This window comes from Limulus polyphemus, unplaced genomic scaffold (assembly GCF_000517525.1).
Source record: "Limulus polyphemus unplaced genomic scaffold, Limulus_polyphemus-2.1.2 Scaffold1398, whole genome shotgun sequence".
NCBI lineage: Eukaryota > Metazoa > Arthropoda > Merostomata > Xiphosura > Limulidae > Limulus > Limulus polyphemus.
Window position 1 is genome coordinate 170,356 of NW_013667008.1, and position 12,756 is coordinate 183,111.

Consider the following 12,756-nt stretch of genomic DNA (forward strand, 5'->3'; position numbering starts at 1 on the left):
ATGTCCTTGCTCTCCACAGTTCCAACAACCTTTCTGGGTAGCAGTATTTCCTGTGTTGAAGTTTCCAGCATTGAGCTTTCTTGTGCCCAGGTTTGTTACAGTGTCAGCAAAGTCCCTCAAACCTCTTTGAAAGCTGCCCTTTTCTGGCCTTGAATCCTGATGACTGTACAAACCTTGGTATCTCTGTGCTGGACTTAACATAGGATTTGAATTCAAGAGCTCTGGTCATTGCATCTTGAATAGTAGAGGGGTGTGCTTGCTTCACTTTTATCTTCAGTTGTGGACTGTCCAAGTCATCTACAAACTGATCCCTCAGCAACAGCTTGAGGACATCTCGTGGTGCAGTTGGGTAGGTCTTATGTTCCATTATTTCCAAGTCCTATGCTAGCTCTTGCAGGTTCTCCCCTTTAGCACGGACTCTAGTCCTAAACCTAGCCCTGTAGACTTCGGATTGATTTTGAGTTCCATACCTGAGTTCTAGAGCTGCTACCAGTGCTCCATAGTCGTGCCTGTCGTCTGCTGACATCTGTCCAAGTATTTCCAGTGGTTGTCCCTTCAAGCTCGTTGCCAGATATACTGCTTTCTGCTCCTCTGTCCATCCATTCATCTCTGCCAGGAGCTCAAATTGTGCTCTATATGCTTCCCACAGTGCCTTCCTATCGCTTTTCTGTGGCTTCCTTCATACTAGATCATCCCTATTGCTGACACTCATGTCTGGAATGTGACATCTGGCAGGACTGAATATGTTTACATTAGGGTATAGCTGCGGGATCTGGAAGAGGCTTCCTGTTGTCTGGGGCTGATTAGGTCTATGGTTAATGTATCCTCCTTGTGTAAGAGACAGTAAATCGTCCTTTAATGTATCTAATTCATTTTAAAATTTACTAATTTGTTCTTCTTGCCACTGTTGTTGGTCTTTCCTGTAGTTGCTGCAACTGTTGGAGACTTTCTTCCTATTTCCTTTCTTGTTTCACGTGCCACTGCTGTAGTCTCTCTTCTTGTTAATTTTCGTTCTCCTCCAACTACTGCTGTCGCCTTTCTTCTTGTTTCTTTTCTTTTCCTCCAACAACTGCTGTAATCTCTCTTCTTGTTTCTTTTCTTGTTTCTTTTATTTCTCCTCCAACCACTGCTGTAATCTCTCTTCTTCTTTCTTTTGCTGTTCTTGTATTGCCGCCATCAAATCTGCTAAGCTGTAGTTTGATTTGCCACTTTTTTGTCCCACTCTCTGGCACCAATTTGTTACGTCTCTGCTCGTTAGTTAATTATTTGTAAAAATTCTTTCCGAAGAACTTCAGTGATACAAGTCCTTTCTCAATTAAAACTAGTTTATTCTTTCTCAATTCAACTTTGCAATGCACTTACTTTCCACAGTCTCTTGAACTTAAACACGCTATAATTCTCAACGAACGATTCACGCACTTTACTTACTACTACGCTTGACTCAATTGTCCGTCTGTATCTTCAATCTCTCTGTCTGCTATTCAGTTGTTGCCTTCACTTTATTTGCCGGCTTATATACTATAAGAGCGCCATTTTAGCAACTGCTAGGACGTTCGACAAGTTCCTCGATGTTTCTAGATACTCTTTAGTGTTACCAGCGTCACGTACTTTGAAGTTAAATTCCAAAATCAATGAACCCATATTTTCTTTCTAATATTTCATACAGTGCTTTAACTTTTATATGCAAGTTTATTTTATATTTTCACAGTGTTACGTATCTGCTTGTTTGTTAATTTCTGGTATAAATTCCTTTCGAGTAACTTCAGCAATACAAGTTCTTTCTTGATTAAACCAGTTTAAACTTAACAACCTTGATAACACATGCTATAAGTCACAGTGATTCACACACTTTACTTACCGTGCCTACTGTTCGCTTGACTCAATTATCTATCTCTTCAATCAATCTATATCTCTTCTCTTGTGCTGGTTTTTCTCGTCAGGCTTATATACTAAAAAGAGAGCGTCTAGTAAACACCTGGACAATCGCAGGGGTCCTTGATACTTCAACAAACTCCAGCGCACATGTAATGTTTTGGATATTGGATGTGATTTGATTAATATCTAAACCCATGTCACATGACCTACATGTTATATGGGATAAGATTATATTGCTCCTTTTTAGATTATTTCACACAATGTATGAATTATATCATAGATTGTACAAAAAGCATTTATAATTAGTGAATCAACTCTTAAGAATGTTTAGAGTGAGAATTAAAATGAAGAGAGAATTTGATATCATACTAAAAAACAAGAAAACATTTATGATATTCATTAAGTGAAAATACAAAATATTTGAATATATTTTAAATCAGCAACTTCTTTAATCATTACTTGCTGTGTACTCCTGTTTTAATCAAGTCAGTTTTTGCTTTCTTTTAATACAACTTATGAATAAGTACTGTTACGACAGCGCAAGTCACGTGACGCTGCTGGCACATGCGTGACTTAGTTTCTCGAATTATCAGGGAACTCCACGAATTTTGTAGATGCCTCTTCATTAGTATATAAGCCTGGCAGGGAAAGGCCAGGGGATTATAAAGTAAACAGTAGTTATGGTGAGTTTTGGGTAACTTACGATTCTGTTTCAAGCTAGTGTGTGTTTTGCACTCGTAGAGAGCGAACTTATCGAGATTGTGAATCGCTATGATTTATAGTGTGTATTATAAAAGTTGTTAAGTTTAAAGTGATGAGAAACGTACTGACTGTGAAATTACTGTGTACTAAAAAATTGTATCGAGAAAGAATAAACAGCTTTAATCAAGAAAAGACTTGTATCGCTGAAGTCCCTCGGAAAGAATGCACACTATCCTATTTAACCCAAACTGAAACTTACTCCCAGTGATCCCCTGATTAACCATATTTGTTTGGTCTAATTAGTATCAGCAGGGACTTGGTTGTGATTTTACTCAGCCTTCCACAGTGCTATATGTTTATCTATATAAACACCTACACTTGTAGAAATTATTGATGTCTATTTGACTTAATGTTCTCAAGTTCCTCTATTTTACAACTGTTTTCCTGGAAATTCAATCCATGTCCTATTCAAGATGTAATTGCATATGTTAGTGATAACCAATGCATTTATTCTCATTAAATAATCATGTGCTTTGGAAACTTTGTCCAAGGTTCCACGTACTAATATAAATGCATGTGGCTGAACAAGTAAGGTTTCTATTGCAGATAAATAACAATTGGCTATTCACAGGCTTAATTAATTTGTTTGAATAACAAACATTCTTCCTCTGAGTCAATGCTTGTGGTATATGAATATACCATGCATTTCTTTCTTCTTGTAATATTACAGTATTTATTCTGAACTTATCATTAATATTGTATCTGTGCAAGTTTCACATAATGTGTTTGAGAAAGCCATTAAGTTGATATCAATCTTATTGCCTTTGTTATTTTTGAGGAGATACCTGTTTTGCCCATTGATGGTAATTCTGCAATACTGCACATTATGCAAGGATGTCAACAGCAGTTTTTAATTATTAGTTCAGATGATACCTCTGGGTACAGCCTCACCTATTTACCAATTTACCAATTACATGAGTAGTGCTAAATGCTGTTAGGGGTGGATTAAAGAGTGGGCTGTAGGACTGGGCTCAGTAAATTCCATTATAAGAAAAATACCCATCTTCAATTTCTTTTTAGGAAAATGCTTATTAAAAATAATTTTTCTGAGTCTATATATATACACTTATTTTTGAAGAGAGAAAAAAAATGAGAGAGAGAGCTTGTGCGTGATGTGGGTAGGCCTATCATGTGATGTAGAGTGCAGAGGTTTGATTGACTTGCCTGTGAATAGTGTGACTAGGTGTAGCCTTGCTCTGACCTATCACATTTGTATACAATTTGCAGTGCAAATGTCCTATGTCTAAGCAAGGCTAGACCTAGTCATGTTAATCAAATAATAGGCCTAGGCCAATCAAAATCTCATCACTCCACATTCTCATGACACTGTTAACCAGACTTCTCCCTTGCTGCTTGTGCCTGAAATGTTGTTTCTTATTGTATGATTGAGCAGTAAGTCTAGAATATGACTAGACTTCTGTTGCTAGGCTAGATTGAAGGTATCTATATATTTTGATTGTTTAATCTCAAAGGCTTTGAATTTTGTTCAAGAAAAAGAGTTCAATCATTGCTAACAAGGTAAAAACAGTATTTTAAGCTTTTAGGGTATATTATATCAATTGTTTGTATTTCTTAAACAGAATTTGCAAATTATTATTCCATAAAAATCGTAATTACTTGTGGGCCTACATTGGTCCATTTCTCAGCTGTAAATAATTCATTTGCAACTGACAAGTATCATTAAATGGAGGGTATAGAATACATGTCATCCAAGTACAAAAGTTTAAATTTTTAAGATGTGTGATCATTTGTTATGAAATCATTAGGTTGTTTGTATTGACATCACTCTCTCTCTTTCATACGCATACAAGTACTCAATTATTGAGGAAGAAAAAATTAAAGAAAGTGGTAACTAAAACTAGGAAACTAATATATTTATTGGCTTTGTTCCTCTAATGCCAAAACCCTCACCAACCAAGAAAGTGAAAACAACAATGTAAACACTAAATCTCTGGATGCCGATGACAGACAACCACGTCATATCAAATCAAGCCCTTGCCATCAATTATAAAGTGCCAAAAACATAACCACCAGTCATGACTACGAAAACATAATAAATTAGAGACTAAAACTCTAATGCTGATGACAGCCAATCTCATCAAACTGAATTGAGGCCTTACCAACAGGAAGAAATCAATTATTGCAATGGTGATGATGATACTAACCCATCCTTTACATTCGATATTAGAACATGGACACAAGTTTCTGAAGAAATGAGGTTTTGTTTATGTGTCAGAAATTACTTTTTGCTAGTACTTGGATGTGGATTTCAGTGCATCTACAAAATCAATTCCGGGTAACAAATATAAATGCCAATGCTAAAAGACTCTATCGTCATGAGCAATTAAATGGAGAGAAGGTTAAAAGAGACTAGCTTTGCTACTCACTATCGAAGGGGAACATCTTCAGCATTATATGCAAATTGTTTCAAACAGCAATGGAAACTTCTTTGCTAGCAACATTTGGTTACTCTGACTGGAAACATGCTTCAAGGGACTTTAGTTGGTACAAAACAAGCTCACTGCATCAAAGTTGTTGCATCACCAAATTTGTTATTCGTAAAACCAAAAGTGTACAAATTGGCCAAACATTACCAGAGCAGATGGAGTCAGACAAAAATCCTGGCACCAAGTTCTATAGCATACTCTCTCAGTCATAAAGTGTCTATCATCCACAGACTACCATTCATTGAAGTATTTTTGTTCAGTGCATAATGGAAATTAGTTAGGAAGCCTGGAGCTGTTGGTTGAGTATGATACATTTCCTGCTAAACACATTAAAAAATGCATAAATAAGGGAAAATGTCATGTTTCATACTTATTCTCAGCTGTTTGTGAGGAATTCATATGAATCCTACACAAAGAATTTCTCACTGCCATTATCCAGGAAATCAAAACATCCAAGTATCATTTAGTGTCTGATTCTACTCCAGACATATCCCAAATGGATCAACTGACAATAATATTTAGATACATTTTAGATGATGACCCTATAAAGAGATTTTCCACACTATTACTGATATGCAATCACACAGGAGCATAACTTGCTAGAGTTCTCATTAATTTCCTTGAAAAGAATGATATAAGAATTCAAGATTGCTGTGGGCAGTCTTACGACAATGCATCCAATATGAATGGCAAATATGTTAACATGCAAGACTTTATCAAAGAGAAGAAACCCCTAGGAAACAATGTTCCCTGATCTGCTCATTTGCTTGGACAATGCACTACGGATTGTTGTACTGAAGGTAATTTATTCTTTGCCATTATGAAGAAGTTTTATGTGTTTTCTCTGCTTCACACTGTCTGTGGAAGTGCCTACATGATATACTTGAAAAACTAGGGTTCCCAACAATAAATAGGTTTCAGACACAAGATGGAGTACCAATTCAGATGCAATAGAAGCCTTAAATAGGGGATACAAAGTCATAATATTGCAAGTCCTTACTTCCATTACAGATAATGACTCTGAAAAGCCTCAAGTGTCAAGAAGCCTTATACTACAATTGGAACTACAAACAAGTATAATGATAGAATTGTGGAGTGCTGGAGAAATTTCACAATACAAGTTATTTATTACAAAATTCCCAAATGGATGTCAGTACAGCTTCTAATCTGTTAATATCTCAAAACATTTGTGCAGGAATTACAACATTAATTTTCCGAATATGAGGAAAAGAGTAAACAACTCTCAGTATACGAGACATAAGGTTGAAAGATGAAAGAAAAGGAAGAGATATACATGATGGGATGATGAGGATGCTGATACATTGATTTTTCACCCTCTACTCAATATAAAGTTCAGACTTTGTTAACACTAATTAACAAATTGTCACTTGCACTAGACAACAGATTAGTGGCATATGAAAATGTCAGTTGCAAATTTGGGTTTCTATGAAACTTAAGAGCCCATGCCTACAGGGGAGCTCCACAATGCCACCAAAAAGCTGGTTAGTACGTATCTTACAGACTTGGACAGTTGCACAGAGGAAGAAATTGTTCAATTTACTGTCCTCTGCAATACAGGGTTCATTAAATAACCATCAGAATCCAAGGAACAAAGTATGCTAAAAATTATATGTGACCAATCTATGAAGTCAACTTTCCCAAACATCCTGCTAATCTTAAGGGTGTATCTGTTAGTTGTGATAAGCAATTGCTCAGGAGAAAGATCATTCTCAGTGCAAAAATGATAAAGAACACAATTCAATCATCAATGTGCCAAAACAGGCTAAATGCACTGGCACTTTTGGGCCCATGTGATCCTTAACCTTCCCCTGGTCATTGTGAGTAAACTAAAAATTTCTTGCAAGGTAAGGAATGTTGGATTTAGACAGTCTGGTATTTGAGTTCTGCCTCAACAATTGAACATCGAGCAAAGGTAATTATCCCGTGGTAGTAAAACAAGTGTACACACTGTGTTTGTGTTAAATGTCATATGAATAAAAACTGTGTATTTCATGTTTCACTTTATATTCGGTTTCCATATTTCATTCATTCTTATGACTCAGTTATTCATAAATGTATTATTTCTTCATTCTAACTATCCTGCTCAAATATGTAATTCTTGGACCTATCCCATTGTTCTTAACTTAATTCAGTTTATTTGTGTGAACCATACATCTATTGTTGCTGAAAAAAGCTCATTTTGTAAGTTGTTCTAATTTATTGTTCGACTTATTTCACTTATTAATTATACTACTTCAGTCATTATTTATTAATTTTCTAATTTCAGGCTCAATTAACATATCTCACACATTGTATAATTAAGTTTTTAATGCAAGGTAGACAAGCCAGACATCTTAATTAAAATAACATATTGTTATGAAAGCAGAAGTCATGTGACGCTGGTGGTGCACGAGATGCCCTCTTCGTTAGTACATAAGCCTGGCAGGGGAAAGCCAGCACGGGGATTTATGTGAATGAACAAAGAGCAGGAGTTAATTTGAGTTCCGTGTAATTTATGATTCTGTTAGTTTCGAGCTAGTGTGCCGTAAAGTGTGTGTTTTGCACATGTTGAGAGCGAAGTTATCGAGATTGTGAATCCCTGTGATTTATAGCATGTATTATAAAAGTTGTTAAGTTTAAAGTACAAGAAACGTACTAGTTGTGGAACTTCTGTGTACTAAAAGTTGTATAGAGGAAAAATAAATTGGTTTAATAAAGAAAGGACTTGTATTGCTGAAGATCCTTGGAAAGAATTTCTACCGGAAACAAACAAACAAGCAGATACATAACAATATATTTTATGAAGATAGTGCATTGTTAGTATTTAAGAGTATGTAGACCAAGCCTAATCTATGTATTACAGTATAATTTGATATGTAAACATTATAGTATTTCTGAGGAAAGAGGCACACAGGCAAACCACCCATCTGTAACAAAGAGTTTCAAAGATTTGGCTAGATGGAACGTTTATGTGAGAATATGTGTAGAAGAGAAGGAACATGCAAGTTTGGAAAGCACAACAAAGAACTGTTTATTTCATGCTCCATGTGCAATTATATTATGTCTTCCAGGTTGTGAAGGCGAAGTTAAAGTAAAATAAAATGAAAATGAAAAAAAATGCATGACTAGCAGTGTAAATAAGGTGATAAATGCTGGAAATTAAAAGCCATTGAACATGCGACAGTTACTGATGAAAAGCTTTTGATCATATTATTAATATAAAACTAAAGAATTAGAAGCAAAAGTGAAAATTTTCTTTATCCAATCATACTTCAAAATATCCACAAATTAATTAGTATTAGTTACTGTCAATCTTACATTAGTGTTAGAACTTTGTTTTCTATTCATTATAGATCATATAGATGATAGTAGTCAGATATATGCATAAGTGCATTGCTTTAACAGCTACCATGTTGTAAAAAATTATAATTTTCCTACTAAGAATTACATAAGGAAAAATTTGCCTTGTTCCTCCAGAATATGGTTTTAACTTGGTAAATTAAAAAGTTTCATTACCAAAATTTCTGTAACTTTTGAAATCTAAAAATTGTAAATTTCATTTATATTTGACAGTTGGTTAAAGCAAGATTTCAGCATTTGCAACATAATATCCTAAGCTTTTCAACTTTGGTAAAATAATTTCACAAGTTGTTCCAATGTAAACATATTCATAGAAAGCAGTATGAGGAAATGAAAATTCAAGTTCATAGAAGTGACTAGTAAGGATAAAACTAAACTGGTGAATTAAATCTAGAGATCTAATCATTTTATTAGGATAAAACTAAACTGGTGAATTAAATCTAGAGATCTAATCATTTTATTAGGATAAAACTAAACTGGTGAATTAAATCTAGAGATCTAATCATTTTATTAGGATAAAACTAAACTGGTGAATTAAATCTAGAGATCTAATCATTTTATTAGGATAAAATTGAACTGGTGAATTAAAACTAGAGATCTAATCATTTTATTTATTTTGTAGAATACAAAAGACCTTCAAAACATTGTTTTGGGCAATTTTTGGCACCGAACAATCTGTAGCTGCTGATATAGTCCTTTCCGGAAACCAGACAAATATGGAAGCAGATCATGTTTTCACTGAAGCAGTTGGTTACTTTTTGTGGGGATTCTACCATATTACCATTGTTATTATTTTGCTAAACATGCTAATAGCTATGATGACAGGGAGTTATAAGAGAGTGCAGGTATGGTATTACAGATATTGAAACAAATCATGTCTTTATTGCAGCAGTTGGATTCTTTCTTACAATTATTTTGCTTAATACTTTTATAACCATGATAACTGTAAGCTAGACTAGATGTTCTGGTATGAAATTACAAATATTGAAACAGATTATCATTTTTATATATAACATAAGTATAGCCATGATGACTGGGAACTTTAAGATATTTCAGGTATGTTAAATGTGTTGTTTCTTACCAAATATTAATTGTTGTACAAATTGATTTTAATTTTGATCATTTAAATTAGTAAAACATTTTCTCAAGTTTTATTTTAATCTAACATAAAATGCAAAGGCATCAAGGAACCGGTTAGTCCATCTAGGCCATCCCATCTAAACAAAAAACTCAGACAGCCTTTATCATTCAAATATTTATTAAGCCTTCCTATAAATTCACTTAAATTTTCTCTATCCACCACGTGTGAAGACAACTCTGTTAGAAAAATAAAGCTATATTAGCTGGAGATGAATGGTTCCCAAGCAGTCAAACATTTATCTGTATCCTCTAATCCAGAGGTTCTCAACCTTTTCGCATTTGCTGATTTCCTACCAAAACATAATATAACCGTGGACCACCATTAACCATATTGTTACGTCTCTGTTCGTTTGTTAATTTACGTATAATTTATTTCTGATCAAACTTCAGCGACACAAGTCCTTTCTTAAATAAAACTAGTTTATTCCCTCTCAATACAACTTTGCAATACACTTAATTTCCACAGTCACTTTAACTTAAACACACGCTATAATTCACAACGATTCACACACTTTACTACCGCGCTTGACTCAATTGTCCGTCTCTGTCTGTCTGCAATTATCTATATCTCTATGTCTGCCGTCACTTCTCGCTGGTCATATATATACAAAATAGAGGGCGTATCTAGCAAATGCTAGGACGTTCGACAGGTTCCTCGATCTTTCTAGATACTCATTACGTGTTACCAGCGTCACGTTACCAGCGTCCCGAACAATAGTCACTTAAATCAAACCAATAGATAATTAACAATAACTTAATTAAATGTACAGAATTTACAAACACTACAAATACAAAATTAAAATTCAACACAGTCTTTTAATTTTACGGGACATATCTTTTTCTATACTGGTCTCTGTCTCGTTGGCTTCTGCTTCACATAAAGTTCATCTGCTCCATCAGGAAATGTCCTATTATCGGTAATAACCACATCAGTGGTAGTAACTTCATCAAGGGCTTCACTGTTTCCCTTCTCAAACTGAGTAGAGCTTCTTCTTCAACAATGGCTTTTCCAGGTGATACATCTTCAGTGGCATCTTTTGTTAAATTGTTAATTTCGTCCCAACTGAAATGTCCTGGACCGTGATAACGCCAAAGCCTGTTGGCATGCACCACCTTTGGCTTACCTCGCCGGCCACATTTTATCCGGAAAGTCACGATCCACTTTACTACCACCCTTGACTCAGTTGTCCGTCTCTGTCTGTATTCAATTATCTATATCTCTATGTCTGCCGTCACTTCTCGTCGGTCTTCTATATAGAAAATAGAGGGCGTATCTAGCAAACACTAGGACGTTTGATAGGTTCCTCGATCTTTCTAGATACTCATTTCGTGTTACCAGTGTCACGTGACTTCTGCTATATTTTTATTGCATATTAATTTTTTAATTTTTTTACAAACGTACTTAAAGATTAACTTCCTGCAGAGCATATAAAGAATGTTTAGGGTTTAAACAAGAAATTTTAATTGAGCATTTCTAATTAAAAACAAAAAATAGCTTTTTCATGTTAATTTACACCAGTGAGAAAGTTGCGCTTGTCTTTTAGTACAAAGCTTATTTATATCTGGCATAATATTTATCAGTTTCAGTTTCATACTAGATGTTGCTTCCAGCCTAGATCTAGAATTACCTTTTATGGCCACTAGTGCTAAAAACCCTGCATCACACATATAGGAGGCAAATGGCATCAAAACTTTTACTGCGATATCTCACAAGTCTGTATATTCACTTCTGACCTGTAACCAAAAATTTATTAACATTGTATTTTTGAATTTTTTCAAACCACCATCAGAAGACAGGTCCATCAAATTTTCGGTGTAACACATTTAAACATAGATCCCAGATCCAATAGCACATCTCTTGGTTTTCAGAAAAGTAATTTTGGCGTTATTCTTTGAGAATAGATACTTTTAGATAAATGAGAAGAAAGAGTATCATTATTTTAATTATTCCAGTATCAAAATGTTTCAAAATTTCCTTTTTCTAAATGGTGAGTCCATAGAATAAGATATTTTGATAAGTTTTTAACTTTGTAATGGGCTCTAATTAATGTCACCGATAGTCCCTGAAGTGATTGGTTCAATCATTGAGCTTTGAGACAAGGTCTGAGACACATGATAGTGTTACGACAGCGGAAGTCACGCGACGCTGGGAGAATGTGGAGTTTCTGGAAGGATCATAAATTTTCCTGGCAACTCAAGTTTGTTCGAGGCGCCCTCTTTTTTTAGTATATAATCCTGAGGAGAAAAACCAGCACGATTGAAGAGATATAGATAGATCAGCAGATAGATTGAAGAGATAGATAATTGAGTCAAGTGAACAGTAGGCACCGTAAGTAAAGTGTGTGAATGTTATACCTTGTCAAATGCTTTCTAAAAATCTAAATGTTATACGTCTACACCTTATATCCTCATCTAAGCAGTAACCTCTCCAAAGAATATCGAAAGATTAACAAGACAAGATTTTCCTCTAGTGAAACTATGCTGGTTATCCAATAACATTAAACTTGGTTAAAGAAAATTGGAAAGGATCTTTCATCAGATTTTCAAAAAATTTTCTTACCACTTATGTAAGATTACTAGGCCAATAATTACTGATAGAATATTTATCTCCTCCTTTATAAAGAGGTCCCCGTCCCACCAAACATGCTCGTCCTTTCAGCCGTGGGGCCATTATAATGTGACGGTCAATCCCACTATTCGTTGGTAAAAGAGTAGCCCAAGAGTTGGCGGTGGGTGGTGATGACTAGCTGCCTTCCCTCTAGTCTTACACTGCTAAATTAGGGACGGCTAGCGCAGATAGTACAAAAAAATAGTAGCAACTAGATAACATATGCAATCTTTAACCTCTTTCAAAACCCTTGGATAGATATTATCTGGCCCAGGTACTTTACCATTTGTTTAAGCTTTCCAATCTTTCATAACCAAGTCATCCCATAATCATCAGATATTAACTCTCCAGTGTCATCTCTTAAAGGCTCAACTCCCATTCTAACATCTTGCTTACTCTTAATGCATTTGAAGAAATCCTTATTATTTATTTCTACATTTTCAGTCAACCATTTTTCATATAGTATTTTGATTTCTTACTTTCCATTTGACCAACTCTCTTGATCTTCTATAATCTTCCAAATCTGCCATCGTTGCAGTCAATTTAAACTTCTTATATTTATAA

At 34.8% G+C, this 12,756-nt stretch overlaps 1 protein-coding gene across 1 annotated transcript in view; it reads left to right on the forward strand.

Moving 5' to 3' along the window:
• LOC106463404 (short transient receptor potential channel 3-like) overlaps positions 1 to 12,756 on the forward strand; it is a 107,656-nt gene that overhangs the window by 75,210 nt on the left and 19,690 nt on the right. The window contains exon 8 of the mRNA XM_013923425.2: positions 9,067 to 9,289. Within this exon, the coding sequence (XP_013778879.1) occupies positions 9,067 to 9,289 (223 nt within the window). The remainder of the gene's footprint in view (positions 1 to 9,066; positions 9,290 to 12,756) is intronic.